Raw genomic sequence first — 18,021 nt, 5'->3', positions numbered from 1 at the left:
AGGCTAAAGGTCACATCGCTAAGCTAACAGAAAAGAAGTTATTAGAGTCGAAAATGAAAGATAAGCAAAGTGAATATACTTTGTCTGCTATCATTAAGGTAATTCTTTCAAGGCTTTAGAGCCTGCTTTTGTCAATCTTTTGAAATCAGCCCAAAAGAACAAAATATTTTTCACCATTGGATGCATTTTCATCGATACGACTATTTTAAATTTCCCACATCTTGAATTTTACAGCAAGGAATGAGGCTTGGCTACTACTTTGTAATGCTGAGCTCAAAACCAGACACAGGCCAGTGTGAAAGTGGCCTTAGAATTAGTCAAAGTATTAAATATAAATTATGTGTAAAGACCAAATATCTACCAAAGTCAGCAGCAGAAGTCAATTTATGGTTTCTGATGTGGAAGGTGGTTTGCTGAGGCCTGTCCCCGACTGTGAAATTTAAGGTGTGAGAAATATTACCTACTCATAAATATTTTAATTAAAGCAGAACATTTTACTTAAAGTAAACAAATGAGTAACCTTGTCAACAGAATTATAAAGGACTCTATGAAATGAATGTGCTCATTGTTCTCCCTTAGGGAGCGCTTTAGCCTAGTCTTTCATATTTGGCATTTTGGTATATTATAATAAAGGCAACTATAATAAGGCAATTATGAATTCATACAATAGTATCACACAATCATCTTTAGTGTCATCTTTACAATACATGGAACTAAAGAAATTTAAAAGAAACTTTTTAGTAAGAAGTCAATTAATCAATTACAGGAAAATTCTTAATTTACTGAGCTAATTATTAGAAGTCAAATTCAGATTCTTTTTTAGACACTCATATATGAAAACAAATAAACACTAAATTCCAGCAAAGTCTTTGAACAGTATGATTCATGCATATCATACGCTTTGGTTCAGTCAGAATGAGAAACATGGAGCTCTCTTGCTTTTTGATTGATTTCTTTCTTTCTTCAAATACAGATTTCTGTTTGTAGTTCTCCCTCCAATCTCTTCCGCAAGACATACTTTTTATTATGAATGACCTTAAACTGACAATGTTTACATTTACTTTTAATACCTTAAAACTGTTTCAAGAGGGTTTTTCTCCCACACAGACAGAAATCCTATTCAGGACTTTGAAGCAAATATTTAACAAAAATATCTTCGATGCTAGTACGCTTTTATAAACTTGAAGCATTTCTATCATGTTTTTTACTCATGTTACTCTAGGTGACCTCCTTGGACAGCTAACTAGGGTTCATTTAGCTTCCACAGCATTGCCTGAAGCCTCATTTTCTAAGTAGCACAGGTAAGACAGTGTTCAGATGGCCTGACTGTAACATCTATCATCCTTCTTGCCCTCGGTTTCTATCGAAGAAACAGCAGCATTACTACAGTGGGGCTCCCAGTGGTTAACATCCCACAAGGTGTTAACTTTCCTGAAATTTGTTTATTAACAACCACGGGAGAAAGGTGGCAACTCGGTGTGTTTCAGGCTGGATGTATGCCCCCTGGATTCAGGGGAGATCGATGTTGTTATGGGATTCCTGACTAGCATTCAGAGCACCCTGTTTCCTCCAGATGGCTCCCTATTGGCTATTGATGACTGGCTATGTGGGATCATCCTACACGTGCCTAAATACCACTTTAGGAAAGAGGAAACTCATCACGTCACATTACATGGCTTGATGGGTCTGCTCTTCCCTGAATAGCTGCAGATCTTCAGAGGGAGGATTCAAAGGGTGGTGATTTCAGGAGGTATGTTTCTGTAATTGTGTCTAAAGGGGGGTACCCTGGGTCAGAACTAAAATCTGAGGTGGCTTCCCTTACAGTAATTTAGAACCTCCACCTTTGAGAACTAGCTAATGGCTCAAATATTATTCACCCTGTATGTCCTTGTAATGCTACCCTCTAAAATTCTACAAGGATGCTTTCTGAATCCTGTATTTGATGCAGATGTCTGAAGAAGGGCCTCAAATATATGAGAATGATAAAAAAAATGTAAGAATTCCACATACTGAAATTCTTCCTTTAGAACAGATAATTAAAAATCATCAGTAAAAAGTTCCACAAAAACGTTTCAAAGCTCTATTTATGGATGGAGAAAACTCTTTCACTTGCAGAAACCAAAGATGACGCTGACTGCATTTGCAATGAGCAGTCCACTGCAATGATCAAACCTTCTAACCTAGGGGATGGGTCTGATTTACATCAAAGTTAAGTTTGGGAAAGAAATGGTCTCTCTCTCTCTCTCTCTCAGGGAAAGACAAATATTTTAAAGAAATGTGATTCACACGGTAAATATTAGTACTCAGCTGAACTACAAAATGGCTTCCAAATGGGCTACAGCTGTTTGAAATAAAGTGCAAAGTTGGCCAGATGAGGATTTAAAAATCATAATACATCATTTATCATTTTCCCCAGCTCATCCAAACACTTTTGAATTCATCCTGTCCTAACTTAGTTAGTTGCTGTGGTTTGTTATTCTAAGAAAGCTACCATACCCTATCTAAGGATTGCATCTCAGCAGTTAAGTTAAAACATATATAATGGCTAAACTAAAACAGACTTCAAATGGCAGTTCTAGAGAATCCAAATTCTGTTCATGTAACCTAGTGATTCTATGAATCATTATTTAAGTTGCACTACATTCTAGCATGTATATACATTTTTATAAGCGAATAATCTCTAATTAAAATCAGCAATTCAGTATCAGTGACTACAGATGCACTCAAACAGAAAACATTCTAATACAACCTGTTATTTTGCTTTTTTCAGTTTCTGCTCCTTCCCCAAACAATCCATCTAACTTATATAGAAAAGTAAAATCTTATAAATACCATTTAATTCCTTCTTCCTTCCTTCTTTTTGGCTCTGGTCCCTAGTTAATCTCTAGTTGTAGTTTATTCAACTCTTTGCAGTAATAATAAGAAAAAACACAGTTCTTCTAATTCTGGATTTTATTCAAACACTACAAAACTAAAGGCACTTTTCTTTTTGGTTAACTTCAAATGTAGTTTTTCCCCAGTATAATTTCATATTTATAGAAAATGCTTAGAAACATGGTTATGTAAGAAATAATAATTTAATCTCATTTCCCTGTAATATACAGTACTTGAGAAATTAACGTTTGCAGCATCTTTGAATGCTATTATTATTTAGGACAGTTAGAGCAAGTGCATCTGTGTTTACACAGAACTTAGTCCTTAAATGCAGTTAAATTTCCATTTGTGTAACTTGCTCAGCGTTTTCTTAAGCATTCCAGAAGTCAGAGAACTTTATCAAGTGGTATTCAGAGAACTGAAAACATTATACAACATGACAAAAATTTTGCTATCGATTCTTTTTGGGATCCATCAAATGCAAACACATTGTCTGCACAATAATGGGGTAACCTGTTTCTGGAATGGTCGGGATCAGAAGCAAGCTCTTCATCTGAAAATATGGCTGCAAAATATATCTGTCAGTTTATTAAATGAGGATGAGAGAGTGTAATGTTGTTAAGTTATACTTAACAATATAGTGAGTATCTGTTATGTTCCTGCATGGTGTGAGGAACAGAAGCTACAAAACCAAAAAAAGTATTAAAATATGCTTCTATTGTGTGCATTTTTTGTGTCAGGCATATATATACATGTATCTAATCAAACTGGTCTGGTATCTGAGATTTATCTCTGTTTATGCAACAGCCCCTCCTGGTTACATGTGATCTCCCTTGGATGCCTCATTCAGACCCCCAACCACAGGGCAGCCCTTTTAGCAGGGCAGTTTGGCACATAGCAGATGCTCGGGAAATGCCTGCAATAGAGTGTATAATCCCTGGTCTCAGGTTTCTCTTCTGTGAGTCAGCATGGGTGTGGTACTCACGGTAGAACACCAAACTGCATGTTCTAAATTGGGGTGGGCATCAGTGGGGACAGAGGATTTGGTATACAAAGAGATAACCTGCCCTCCTGAAACATGTTTACCAATAATACACAAAGCCCAGTGGACTTGCTGCTGCTGCTGCTGCTAAGTCGCTTCAGTTGTGTCCGACTCTGTGCGACCCCAAAGACGGCATCCCACCAGGCTCCACCATCCCTGGGATTCTCCAGGCAAGAACACTGGAGTGGGTTGCCATTTCCTTCTCCAATGCATTAAAGTGAAAAGTGAAAGTAAAGTCGCTCAGTTGTGCCCGACTCTTAGCGACCCCATGGACTGCAGCCTACCAGGCTCCTTCGTCCATGGGATTTTCCAGGCAAGAGTACTGGAGTGGGTTGCCATTGCCTTCTCCGCCAATGGACTTGAGTGAGTATTATGTTCAAATTCTCTCCCTGCTGACATCATGGAACCATTTAAGTGAAATGTCTGCTCTCTCTGTGTATCAGCACGGAGTATTTCCATTTGCACTCTGTGTATTTACACCCAGGAAGGTGTGCCACAACCCCATTTACGTACCAATTAATTATAGGTATATATGCCTGTGATTTAGAAATATGTTCACCATTGGGTATAATATTTCCAACTGCTGTTTCAAGTTTTTATGAATATTAATATAAACTTGCCTCACCTTCTACAGTTTTTAAGTGAACAATTGTTTTATATATCTTCTACATCTAGCATTAAAAAAATTGGAGAAAATGCCTAATGTTTATAAGGAATTGGCCAAGATAAACACGTGTGTGAATGCTATGGTAAAACAGGATTTTAGTTAACCTTAAGTATTGTTGACATAAAATCCAAATTTTATCATAAGATATGGGGCGGGGGTGGGGGAAGGCCCCGGCAGCGCTTCTGTAGTGGGTATTTGAGCACCAATGAGGAGTAAATGATTTGATTCCACGGGCTCAGAGGATTTGTCAGCTGCCTCGTAAGTATAATTCTGGCTCTTCATATCCCTGCTGCTTCTAATTTAGCAGGACAGGCTCATAATTGAAGCAAATTAACTATTTACACTTGCCACTTCTACCAGGGGAAGAGGACACAGCAGCAGGAAAGAATGAGCAGGAAATTACATTCTTCCCACTTGTGTCAGACCTGCCCTTATATAAACACATTAACAGTAATTTCATGAGGCGTCAAACATAGGAATAAATACTGAGGGATGAAATAATGAGGTGCTGCTATTGAGCTGAACTGCTATGGCTAATATCCTTGGATATGAATTATGCATCCTGAAAGAAGGCATATGTTACAATATTCAAACAGTTTCCCTGCAAGTGATATCTGCTCATTAGGCTCTGGATCGCGAGGTAAACCTGCTCTCTTCTCCCACGACAGGGTAGCATTTACAAAAATATGCTCTCTGGGCACCGTGGGCTGTGGTTTCTCCTGAATACACCAAACCCTGAACAGGCCTTCCACTCCATTTTTAGCCTAACAGCGTGTTTATTTAGCTCTTTGGCTGAAGCTTTAAAGCCATTTAATGTAATGTAAACAAGAACATTTTGTTTGTAATTTGCTAAATGTATTACAGCCCAACTGTGTCTCCAATTAGGAACTTAAGGTTCATTTAGTAATTTACATCTGGTTCTGATTTAAGGTGACTTTCCTTTCCCACTTAGGAGCTGACTTTCCGTGGCTAAAAAGGAACCAAGAATGCTTTATAGCTCTTTGGACCGATCCCTTCTGCTTCAAAGCTGGACGGGACTCTTTAATTTAGTGGGGTTTGACTTTGATGACCAGAATCACAGAATTCAGAATAACGGGGAAATACAGGAAATTTAGCTGGACCTTCATAAACAAAGATGCTGAGGGTTGCTCAAACTCCAAGGAGTCTCATATAAAGGGCATGATCTTGTTACGTTATTATTTTTCGTTCTCTGTAGGTTCCAGTCAATGAAACAAAAGTAGCAAAGACCAACATCACCGTCACACTTATGTTTTATTTCCCTTTCTCTAGCTGGTGCCTTTTGGAAACGACTTACTATGTCTCTGAACCAGGCTCTCCACTGTCGTAGGATTCATTAGCATTTAAAACCTGCTGGAATCCCAAACACAACCCCACTCCCCCCCTTCCAGATTCAGCCCCATCTTCGAAAGTATTCAAATGGAGAGATCTCTGATATGTGAAGTTTGTTCAGCGGCTTTGGTAGGCACAACTCATAAGGGAGGTTTTGTGTTCCTGGAGGATTTTTATCACTTCTTTTAGCTTCCTTCTGATTTCTCTTCTTTGAGAGATTCTTTACAGAAATCAAAGTACATATAGTTTCTTCCTTTCCGGGGCTTCTGAAAATAAAGACCTGCCCATCTGCAGTGGCTTCTTAGCCCCGCCTAGACTCCACAAAGAGGAAGCATGTGACACACACATACACAGCAGCCCCATTAGTCCTGTTCCCTCTGGCTGGCAAGAAAACATTCAATTGTAATCTCACTAATAGCTGTTTTTCCTTAAATATTGTAATTTTCTGAGCCCCTAATAAGTCATCAATAATTTTGCCCATTTTCCCCAGTTTGTGTTTATATTTGGAGCTGTTCATAATTGTGGGCTATTATGACAACGGGATTTCTGAACAATGGTGGTGCATGAAATCCTAGCCTTCTCCTTGAACCAGCTGCCTACACAAAGCCAGCAGCATCAGGTGGGGGCTGTTCTGCAACATGCATGTTTGTCCTAAATTTTGAAGTTTAGTGGTCTGCCTCTAACTGGCTCCAGCAACATTCCTTTAAAAATACATAGCAGTATGTATGCTCTCCAATTTGAATATTAAATGAGAGTAAAATACAATTAAATTAAGTTTGAAACAGAGATATTATGTTGGCACCATGAGTCAACACAAAGGGGAAGAACAGGTGGCAATACACCATAATAACACTTTTGGATATTTTGCTGAAATTCTCTTGATGCCCAAAACGTGCATTCTAGGTGGGCATGTGCGCTTTGCGGGCAATTCCAGCAAACTGTCAGAGAGGGGCTGCCACGTGGAGCACGGCAGGCCCAGCTGATGCAGTATGTCCCTTCTAAAAGCGAGGCATCTGCTCTCACTCACTGAACCCTCTCCCTGCTTGTCCCTGGGGTGGACTTGCACCCGTATATGTCAAAACCCACCCTTTTTTACATACTCTGTGGCTTCACTATCTTTATTAAGCAAGATCATCTTTTAAGAGGAAAGAATAAGCTATGCTGAACCCCTGTCAAGTCAAAGGAACAGAAGGCATGGGGACAAACTATCTCAAGTGACTCAAACTGATCCCAGTACCTTGTTTTGGTAATGGTGCTTGAGTGTTAAAATACTAACTTCTCTATAAGAGAAAAAGTTATTTCTATTAATATATCTCCCTAAGTAATCTTAGAATATTTTTTTAAACAACTGCATTTTGATTAGGAATTGCTTTATAATACTTAGTGAGTTAAATAGGGTCTGTGCTATGCTAAGTTGCTTCAGTTGTGTCCAGCTCTTTGCGACCCCATGGACAATGGTCTGCAAGGCTCCTCTGTCCACAGGGCTCTCCAGGCAAGAATACTGAAGTGGGTTCCCATTCTCTCCCCTAGGGGAGCTTCCCAACCCAGGGATCGACATCACATCTCTCAGGTCTCCTGCATTGGCAGGTGGTTTCTCTACCATTAAGGCCACCTGGGAAGCCGCCAAGTAGGGTCAGCTATTATATAATCTCATCTTTTATTTATAAAACACATTCTTCAACCCCCCAACTATTTCTATTAAGAGAGAACCCAAAGAAAGACTCATTACAAGTTACTTATTAAATTGGAAACAAAAGAAAAAGAGGAAAGTGTTTTGTTATCACAACATACAATTAAAAAGCCTTAAGTATTATGTCATAATTGTGATCCTACTTCCACTAGAAAGGCTCAGAGCTGAGTTTGAAAGGCAGAATGGGAGAATGGGAGTCATTTCTCTTTTTATCACGACACTGGAGAATAGTGACTTTCATATTCTTTGGGTCTGTAAAGACCTTACCTGGTCAGACCAAAAATGTGGAATATTATCTCAGTGTTCCCCTCTTGCTATAATAAAAATAAAAGGCCGTATTATAATAGAATTAGTGGGGAAATCCTGAAGCTTTATATTTGTTGCCTTGAGGAACTGCTCAGTTTTCATCCTAAGAACATTATTCTTTTCCCCTAGAAACATGAGAACAGGCACTGACCTTGAATTGATAATGTAAAGGATTTGATCGTGGGCTAGGAAAGAGCTGTGTAGACCTCCCCCATTTAAGTTCCTCTAGTAAATGAGGGAAGTAATTAGGAAAAGATATCCAGGGTTAGAAAAACAGTCAAGAGGAGTCAGATTGGTGGTAGCACTGGCGACTGAAGTTTCTTGACATAAAACCAAAGGAGCGCATGTGAGCCTTTGAGCAGCATCCCCAGCTCGCTGCCGGGTTGCAGAAGGGATCACTAATGTCCTCTGATCACAAGTTGCCATCACAGTCACTAGGGAAGGCAACCACCTTCTGGATGTCTCTTCTGGGAAATTCTATCTCACAAAGCAAGAGTTTATAGCACTGAAGCCTGGGCCCTATCCACGACTACACACAGGGGCTGTCTGAGCAGGGAGAGAGGTTATGTCCTGGTGCCCAGGCCATGGGTAGAGCAGGACAGGGGTGGAGCTGGGGTTCCTGGTGGAGGTGCACTCAGTTTCTCAATCCATGAATAAGCCCCTGTGTAGAATTCCACCATGCGTCTCCAACATCAGTGGGGAACCACACTTTGGCTTTGGGACTGTGACAGCAAACTGATCCAAGTTAGGAGAGAAACTGGCTCTGAAGTCTCAAAAAACTATATTAGGTTTTCAGTGGAATCACAAAATACAATGTCAACCACTCTATTTGTATTTTACAGTGCAGGAGACCCAGGTTCAATCCCTGGGTTGGGAAGATCCCCTAGAGAAGGAAATGGCAACCCACTCCAGTGCTCTTGCCTGGAAAATTCCATGGACTGAGGAGCTTGGTAGGCTACAGTCCATGGGATTGCAGAGAGTCGGACACGACTGAGCAGCTTCAGTTTAATCTCACACACAGAGAACATTTCTGTGGTATGGTTTCCATCCTCAGAGATGACTCTTGTAGCAGAGCTCCACGCGGCAGGCCCTATGAAGCCCTTAGCTGGGAGTGGCAATCTTGGAAAGGATATAATGTGTAGAGATTTCAGACTGTACAGGACAGCTTGGACTTATAGTAAAGGGGGGTTAGAGAGAATTGGAAGAGTAGGTTTAGCTAATGTTCTGTTAGCAGCTGGTTTTACCATTACAGCTATAATTGTTTTTATAAATTGGTTAGAAAAGAACTGTAGGTTGAATGATAAGTTCTAGTCATGGTGTGTAGTCTTAGACAAATCAGTCAACGAATAGGACTCTGTCTTATTCTCTGCTCTCCTCCCAGTGTCTAGAAAAGTGCCTGGGGCACACAGTAAATACTCAATAAATCTTTGTCGAGTGGATGAGTGACTGAATTTAACTGGCCCCATTTCATAACCTGCGAAATTCAGAAAACAGCATCTATGAATACTGGGCTGAACAAACGAAATAAATCATGTAAAACTGTTGTTAAAATATCAAACACAATATACTTTGTAGATGCTGACAGATACTACGATATTTAGGCTCTTAGAGATGTACACAGGTTTGAGATGTTCTCTTTCTTACTTACTTCCCTGGACCTGAGGAGGAGAGATAAAAGTCTTTGTTAAGAATCCAATATGGGACTAACCCATCATGAATGCACTTCAGTATTCTGTAGCATCTAAAGCTGCATCCACTTCATCCACATCCAGTGACTGAACTTTAATGATAATGCTTGTCTAATTTTTCCTTCATGATAATGAAATTCTAGATGGTGCAATCTAGTCCTGGCAATCTAGAAATCTGGGATCAATACTGCTTCTTTGTTGAAGTGGATTCTGTCTATACATGGGCTTCCCTGGTGGCTCAGACAGCCTGAGAACTTGCCTGCAATGTAGGAGGCCCGGGTTTGATCCCTGGGTTGGGAATCCTCTGGAGAAGGAAATGGCTACCCACGTCAGTATTCTTGCCTGGAGAACTCCATGGACAGAAGAGCCTGGCAGGCTACAGTCCACGGAATCCCAAAGAGATGGATAAGACTCTTTCCACAATTCCCATCCTCCTTAAGACCTTCTGGATGACTTACACTGTGGCTGAGATACAAAGTGTCTCTCACGCCCCTGCTCCCCACCAGTGTGGTCCTCAGTCACACCATGGCAATCCGCAAGAGGAGAAAATAATCAGGTATCTGGGCCCATTTAATACAGCCTCGGAATATGGTACAAGAGGGATTGAATAACATACTCTACTGGTCTTTAGGGAATGGCTAAGGGTAGAGATCCTTAAATTCGAGGTTCATTTAGCAAAGAGCAAAGAGAGTTTTGGTGACAAAAGAGTAAATACTAAGTGCTGAAGAGAGGTGTGGACAGTTCTCAAAATGCCTTTAGTGGTTTTTTTTTTTCTGTCTAGGATCACATTGGCAGCGTTAAGGAATGAGGTAATCCTGGCTTGGATATGTAGAAGCCCTTCCAAAAGTAACTACACCATATAAACTTTGAAACAAAGGAACTAAGATGCTATTTATAACAGCAGTAAAGGAATGTAAAACCTTGTCAGAGTCCCCTGAAGTCTGGTTCTGGTGGGGCACATTCTCAGCCTTAGTTCTAGCATCCGAGGAATTCACCCAATGACCAGGCTTCCCAGGTGGTGCTGGTGGTAAAGAACTTTCCTGCCAGTGCTGGAGATGTAAGAGATATAGGTTCGATCCCTGGGTCAGGAAGATACCCCTGGAGGAGGGAATGGCAACTGACTCCAGTATTCTTGTCTGGAGAATCTCATGGACAGAAGAGCCTGGCAGGCTACAGTCTGCAGGGTCATAAAGAGTCGGACATGACTGGAGCTACTACACACACACACACACACACACACACACACACACACACCAGCACACACCCAACAACCTCAGAAGCCATTTCTTTAGGATGCACACACTTTCTCAAATCATGTTGAGTCATCCATTTTGTATCTTTTCTTACCTGTTTTTGCTCTTCACCCAAACCATCCCACATGGAAGCCACAATTTTAGAAACTTCACCAAAGGTAGCATTTGGATTTTGGCCCTTGATGGCAGCCTGAGTATCACGGAAGAATAATGCATAGGCAGACACTGGCTTCTGTGGCTCATTAGGGTCCTTCTTCTTCTTCTTTTTTGGGGTTTTTGGTTTTTTCCCCATGTCAGAGGCAGGTCGTTTCTCTCCACCATTGATCTGAAATAAAACAAAATCTGAATTATAGAAGAACTAAATGAATTTAGGGGCAGATCATATTGCTCTTCCTTGAAACTTACGCAGGTATACTCACCCATACACATCACACAAACACAGACCAGTGAGGGCCACTGGCTCTAAGGGCCACTTGGTTTTGTTTTTTCTGTTTTTCAAGTAAAACTTATTTCATGTAATTTTCATATTCATCCTCTTCTAGCCTAATTTACATAGCTTTAACACAACCTTACTGATTCTCTTTTTAATACTATTGTACTGTTAGATATTATACCTTAACTCTCTCAGCTTTTCCTTTTTCTCTTGCAGGAACTGAATGACGAGCAGCACTGTGATAGTCAGCAGGAGATTCCTCCTGTAGTAACCCCACTGTATGAACAATCCAACCTGTTTCTTTTGGGGAGTTTATCCTTTTCTTCCTAATTGCGATTTTTTTTTTTTTTGACTGGGCTGGGTTTTCCCACTGTGGGCTTTTCTCTAGCTGTGGCGAGTGGGGGCCCCCTCCAGTTGTGATGTGAGGGCTTCTCACTATGGTGGCTTCTTTGGTGGGAAGCAAGGGCTCTTGGGCGTGTGAGCCTCAGTGGTTGTGGCTCCCGAAGGCCTCAGAGCACAAGCTCAGTAGTTGTGGCCCACCGGCTCAGCTGCTCTGAAGCCTGTGGGATCCTCCTGGTCCAGGGATTGAACCCGTGTCTCTTGCATTGGCAGGCAGACTTTCCATCACTGAACCACCAAGGATACCCCTAATCATGATTTTTAAATGATAGTGGCAACATATCCAATGAATAAAGTTGAGTGGCTGCTGGTGTTGCACTTAGTCTGTGGAATGCTGCTGGGAAATCCTAGTAATGTTCATGGCTTAGAATGGCATAATCCAGACCCTAGATCAGTGCTGTCCAACAGAACTTTCTGCTAAGGGGGTAAAGTTCTAAAATCTGTGCTATTCAATATAGTTGCCACTAGCGACACATAACTAATGAGCATACGAAATGCAGCCAGCAGGAATAAGAAACAAAATTTTAAATTTTATACAATTTTAATTGCTTTAAATTTAAATAGCTAAATGTGGCTAGTGGTTACCATATTGGAGAGTGCATCTCTGGAAACTAGACTCTCAAATCTAGACATTTCTAGCACAGCTTTAACACTCAGTTTAAGGAAAGATTGCATTTCTTCCCATTGTCCTTGAGTATGAATATTCGGATAATCTAAATTGTTATGTTACTGTGATGCAAGTGGGAAAAAAATACAATGTATTTTAGACATCTGCATTTGAACTTGGATATTAACTAGTTAATATGTGATGTCACTTTATCAACATCTATAGAATGAGACGTCTGGGCTGCAATTCTTTCTAGTTCTAGAATTACATGAGTCTACATGAGTACTGAGTAGTGCTGTCTCCGAAGGAAGCCTCTTTCCACCCGCCTCTCCCACCAGCACAAAGGCCCCCATGCACTGTACCCTGATGAAGTCACCATTATCAGGGAGGTTCTGCACCATCACTTCTATCGCTGTGATGGCTGTTGCTTTTCTCTTCTAGGCAAACATGCAAAATATATCTTATTCAGGTAAATTGCCAGGCAAGGTAACCTGTATGAAATAATAGCCACCATTGGATGCCAAGTATGAGCTCCTGAGAGGCTGGTGGATGTAGCATCAGAAGATCCACACTCACGTTCTCTGTTACTACGTTTAGCTGTGAAATCTTGGCAAGTTACATATTTTTCTGGGCCTCCATTTCCTCTACTGCAAACCCATTGCAGTGCCATTGTGTGATTACTGAGATGATATATACATAATATGGTCAAAATTTTAAAGTGGTATTCAGATGTTAATTATGACACAGTAATAACTTTTTACTGAATGAATGGAAAGAAATGACCTTAACACTAATTTGTGATGCCATATGGTCATGGCTTAAAAGATATGCCCTGAGAACCAGAGACAGGAAAAACAAACAAACAAAAAGCTAAGTGAATTCTTTGGCTTTGTCTTTTGTTAAAAAGCTATGGAATAGATTATTGTTTTGAAACTGTCAGCTGAAGCAGATAAACAACCCTTTGGGGACAGGAGGCTCTGAACCTAGTAGACAGACTGACATAGATCAACACTAGAAGGTGACTTCTCCAGGAAGGGTTTCAGGTGATCCTGTGAGATGACTGGTCCTCAGGTTAATGAGCCAAAGGACAAGAATGCTGAGACTGGACTGAGTGGATACTGGGCAAACTGGGGTAACGGCTCTAAACTAAACATGTAGGTAAATATGACCTCAATGCTCATTCTTAATGGTTGAATGTTAGAATCACCTGGGAAACTTTTAAATAATAGCCTCGTGTCCAGGCTTTAGCTCTATACTGATTAAATCCCAGAGTCTAGGGGCTGGAGACACTGGCCTTAGTCACCCTTAACTCTGCTCCTCCAACTGCCTTTTGATACTTTAGACATGCAACAAACAAACAAGCAAACCTTCTCTTTGCCCCAAGGCTGCACAGAGCCACAGCTTTCTTCTCTTCACAGTCGGGCTCCTCCACATGGTTATGCTGACTGTAGGCAACTCCTGCGCCTTCCCATCACTTAGGCTCTCAAAAAGGTCACCAAGGACCACAGAGCTAAATCCAGGGGACTTTTCAGTCTTCCCCCGACTTGATTTCTCACTGTGAGTGTCCTGTCTCTTCCAAAGTTCACAGTCTTTGGATTTTATGCCCACCTTGCTGTCCTCACTGTTTCTAGAATCATTTTTAGGCCCATCCAACTCTACCTGACCACTAAATGGTAGTGTACCTGACTTTTTTTTTTTTTTTTGCTGTAGACTGTCTTCTCATGTGAATTTGTATTTAGGGAATCTCTTAAGATGCAGAGTTTCCAGTAACAATTGTGGGTGGATGAGTGTCAAGTTCATTTCCTCTGAATTTTGAATGCATAAAAACCATTGCTATTTGACATCTTTATTTTCTTTGTATGCTTTATAATTTCCAAATTTTCTAAAATAACTATTTCTATATTAAAAACAATAAAATATCAAGAAGAGAAATAAAAAGGATTCAAGAAAGACCACAATGAAGAATGCTAAAAGTGAAGGGATCATGACATTGGAGGTCATACTTCATCAAGGATGGGAATATGTAGACAATGGGAACACAGTGTATGGAAATAAATGCTTATCCACATGGAATATTTACCTGGACTCCCTATAAATTTTAACGGAAAAAGTTTCAATTTTTAGGATTTCAGTTCTGACACACTGAAATCTCCATGACTGCAGATTATATCAATCTTTGTAGAAAATAATCAAATGTCAGTTATATAGAGAAATTTCCTATGACTCACTGTAAATGTTTTTATTAAAAGATTTCCCCTGAATAATTTAAATTGTTTCCCTATTCCACTGTCTAAAATTGTGTTTGAACAACTGATCTTTATGCTTCCTTACTTAAAAAAATTTTTTTTTTATTGAAGGATGATTGCTTTACAGAATTTTGCTGTTTTTTGTCAAACCTCAACTTGAATCAGCCATAGGTATACATATATCCCCTCCCTTTTGAACCTCCCTCCTATCTCCCTCCCCATCCTACCCCTCTAGGTTGATACAGAGCCCCTGTCTGAGTTTCCTGAGCCATACAAGAATTCCCATTGGCTATCTATTTTACATATGGCAATGTAAGTTTCCATGTTACTCTTTCCATATATTTAACGCTCTCCTCCCCTCTTCCCATGTCCATAAGTCTATTCTCTATGTCTGTTTCTCTACTGCTGCCCTGTAAATAAATTCTTCCATACTATTTTCCTAGATTATGTGTGTTAGAATACGATATTCATCTTTCTCTTTCTGACTCACTTCACTCTGTATAATAGGTTCTGGGTTCATCCACCTCATCAGAAATGACTCAAATGCATTCCTTTTTATGGATGAGTAATATTCCATTCTGTATATGTACATCTTCTTTATCCATTCATCTGTCAATGGACATCTATGTTGCTTCCATGTTCTAGCTATTGTAAATAGTGCTGCAATGAACAATGGGATACATGTGTCTTTTTCAATTTTGTTTTCCTTGAGGTATATGCCGAGGAGTGGGATTGCTGGGTCATATGGTGGCTTTATTCCTAGTTTTTTAAGGCATCTCCATACTGGCTGTGTCAATTTACATTCCCACCAACAGTGCAAGAACATTCCCTTTTCTCCAGCATTTATTGTTCGTAGACTCTCTAGCATTTATTGTTTGTAGACTTTTTGATGATGGCCATTCTAACTGGTGTGAGGTGATACCTCACTGTAGTTTTGATTTCATTTCTCTAATAATAAGTGATGTTGAGCATCTTTTCATGTGTTTGTTAGCCATCTGTATGTCTACTTTGGAGAAATGTCTGTTTAGGTCTTTTTCCCACTTTTAGATTGGGTTGTTTGTTTTTCTAGCATTGAGTTGTATGAGCTGCTTGTATATTTCAGAAATTAATTCTTTGTTAATTGTTTCATTTGCTATTATTTTCTCCCATTCTTAGGGGTGTGTTTTCACCTTGCTTATAGCTTCCTTTGCTGTGCAAAACTTTTAAGTTTAATCAAGTCCCACTTGTTTACTTTTGTTTTTATTTCCCTTACTCTAGGAGGTGGGTCATAGAGGATTTTGCTTTGATTTATGTCATCGAGTATTGTGCCTATGTTATTCTCTAAGAGTTCCATAGTTTCTGGTCTTACATTTAGGTCTTTAATCCATTTTGAGTTTATCTCTGTGTATGGTGTTAGGAAGTGATCTAATTTCACTTTTATATGTAGCTGTCCAGTTTTCCCAGCACCATTTATTGAAGAGGCTGTCTTACTTTTTAAATCAGTATTTGGATGACATGGGGGACGTTTCAGATCTGCTGGATTCATGTGACACCCATGGTAGCAGGCAGGACAGTTAACCTGCTACTGGAAAATGTGGCCCTCCTTTCTAGGGAGTCTCTGCAGAAGCCGGAGCACTGGCTATGGCCAGTGAGAAGCTCTAAGTATCAAGCATACAGAAACCACAAGCTACTGTTTTGACACAACACATATAACTGTTTTGATAGCAACCCTATAGGAATCTCTAAACAAGTCCATGCAGCCAATCAATTTGGTTGGCTTTCTGGAGGCTTCCCCTATTTTTCTGGCTTATCTTTATTAACAGGGTTAGCCAGATGCAGTCTTCTCCTTTAGGAGAAACAAGCATTTTATGATTTCTGCCTCCCTATTTTCAAGGCTTAGCAGACACCATTTATGTATTATGGAGGGTCACCCTGAGGCTTCACCTGTGTATCTGACAGTGTTCCTGAGAGGCACCAAGCTTGAAGCTGGGGTGTTATCCCCCATTATGGCCAGACCACTGGCCAATTTCATAACATTACATCAGCTTTATCTCTGTGATTCCTGAAAGTGAGAGCATGTTGATATACTGTCCTTTTATTTATTTATTAAAAAAATTTTTTTACACTCTCCTTTTAAATACTCATGGTTAATCTTAGGCTGAATTATCTGTCATGCAAGAAAATTGGCATCTGAGGGAACTAATCTACAGGGCACACATAAAATATTTATTTCTTAAGATTCACTGCCTTTTCTTCAGTAATTCAACTAGCTCACTAAAATGATATTCTTAGATCATAATATTCTGACTACTTATAAAACTGCCCTCATAGAACGAAACACTGGCTTAAAATAGTGCTCTGCCACCAAAAGCTGTGGTAAGAGGAAAACACAAAAATAAAAATTATCTATGAAATAATTTTAAGAAATAAAATATGCTTTGAAGGGAATCATTGTTATATTGCTCAGTGTTCCTTGCATAGAGGCTTACTGGGTATGTACAATGTCTGCTTTTAGAAAGCAATATAACAGGATACAAATCTCCTGCTGTGGCTGGCTGTCTAATGCATCCACACGTGTGGGCAGTGCTGTATGAAGTGAAAAGGCTGTCTGCCATGTGAGCCCTGGCCATTACCACCTGATGTGGTGGGGGGGGGTCTGAACACTGGGCATTGCCACCTAATTGTGGGGGTCTAATTTTTTACTTTGCATTTGACTTGTGTTTGGGAAGGTACAGAAGTGAGCTGTTATTTTAGTCTGTATGATGAACTGGGAATTTGTCAGGCCTACTTTCTGGCTGTAGTTTCATCATGTATTTAAAAACCACATGATCATTTCTCATATACAAAACCTCCCCAAAGAAAGATATGCTGCTATAATTTAGATCCACTTACATGCCAGGAATGGATTGCATTTTGAAAGACACCTGGCCTTTCTGACCATCAACTATTTGGAATGAACACAATGATGATAAATATGATTGTGGTGAGAAAATGAGCTAAATGGATTTGTAATATGTCCCTGGACCTTAATTTTGAGTATTGTCTGAATGGATGAAAGTTTATAATTTTATGGCCTAATTTTCCCAGAGACACTGACTACTGTAGTCTAGAGCAGTACTATCTCATGGAATTTTCTAGGAAGATGGAAACGTTCTCTGTACTGTCTGAAGGTAGGCACTAGCCACGTGTGATAATGGAGTATGCTAAGCTAGAGCAAGTGAGGAACTAGATTTTCAAATTTAATTTTAATTAGATTTAAATGTACATGGTCACACAGGACTTGTGGCTACTGTAAGGACTGTACAGGATCGTGTATAGGACACTGTTTAAGAGTATAACATTTCTAGAGTTACTTGGGTTCTAAGACTAGAAGAGTTAAAATTTAATTCCAATGTCATGATCTTGACAATACAGATGGACCATAGAATGCAAAAATATAAAGTCTCCACAACGACAAGCACGTTGAGAGTAGGAACAAGGTCCTGTT

General features: G+C 39.9%; 1 protein-coding gene across 1 annotated transcript in view; it reads right to left on the bottom strand.

Annotated features, from left to right (window-relative positions):
• Window positions 1–18,021, bottom strand: part of TOX (thymocyte selection associated high mobility group box) — a 309,395-nt gene that overhangs the window by 32,121 nt on the left and 259,253 nt on the right. The window contains exon 5 of the mRNA XM_005689005.3: window positions 10,965–11,195. Coding sequence (XP_005689062.1) covers window positions 10,965–11,195 — 231 coding nt within the window. The remainder of the gene's footprint in view (window positions 1–10,964; window positions 11,196–18,021) is intronic.

Source organism: Capra hircus, chromosome 14 (genome assembly GCF_001704415.2).
Source record: "Capra hircus breed San Clemente chromosome 14, ASM170441v1, whole genome shotgun sequence".
NCBI lineage: Eukaryota > Metazoa > Chordata > Mammalia > Artiodactyla > Bovidae > Capra > Capra hircus.
Note: the sequence above shows the minus strand (reverse complement) of the source record. Positions and strands in the feature narration are given on the sequence as shown.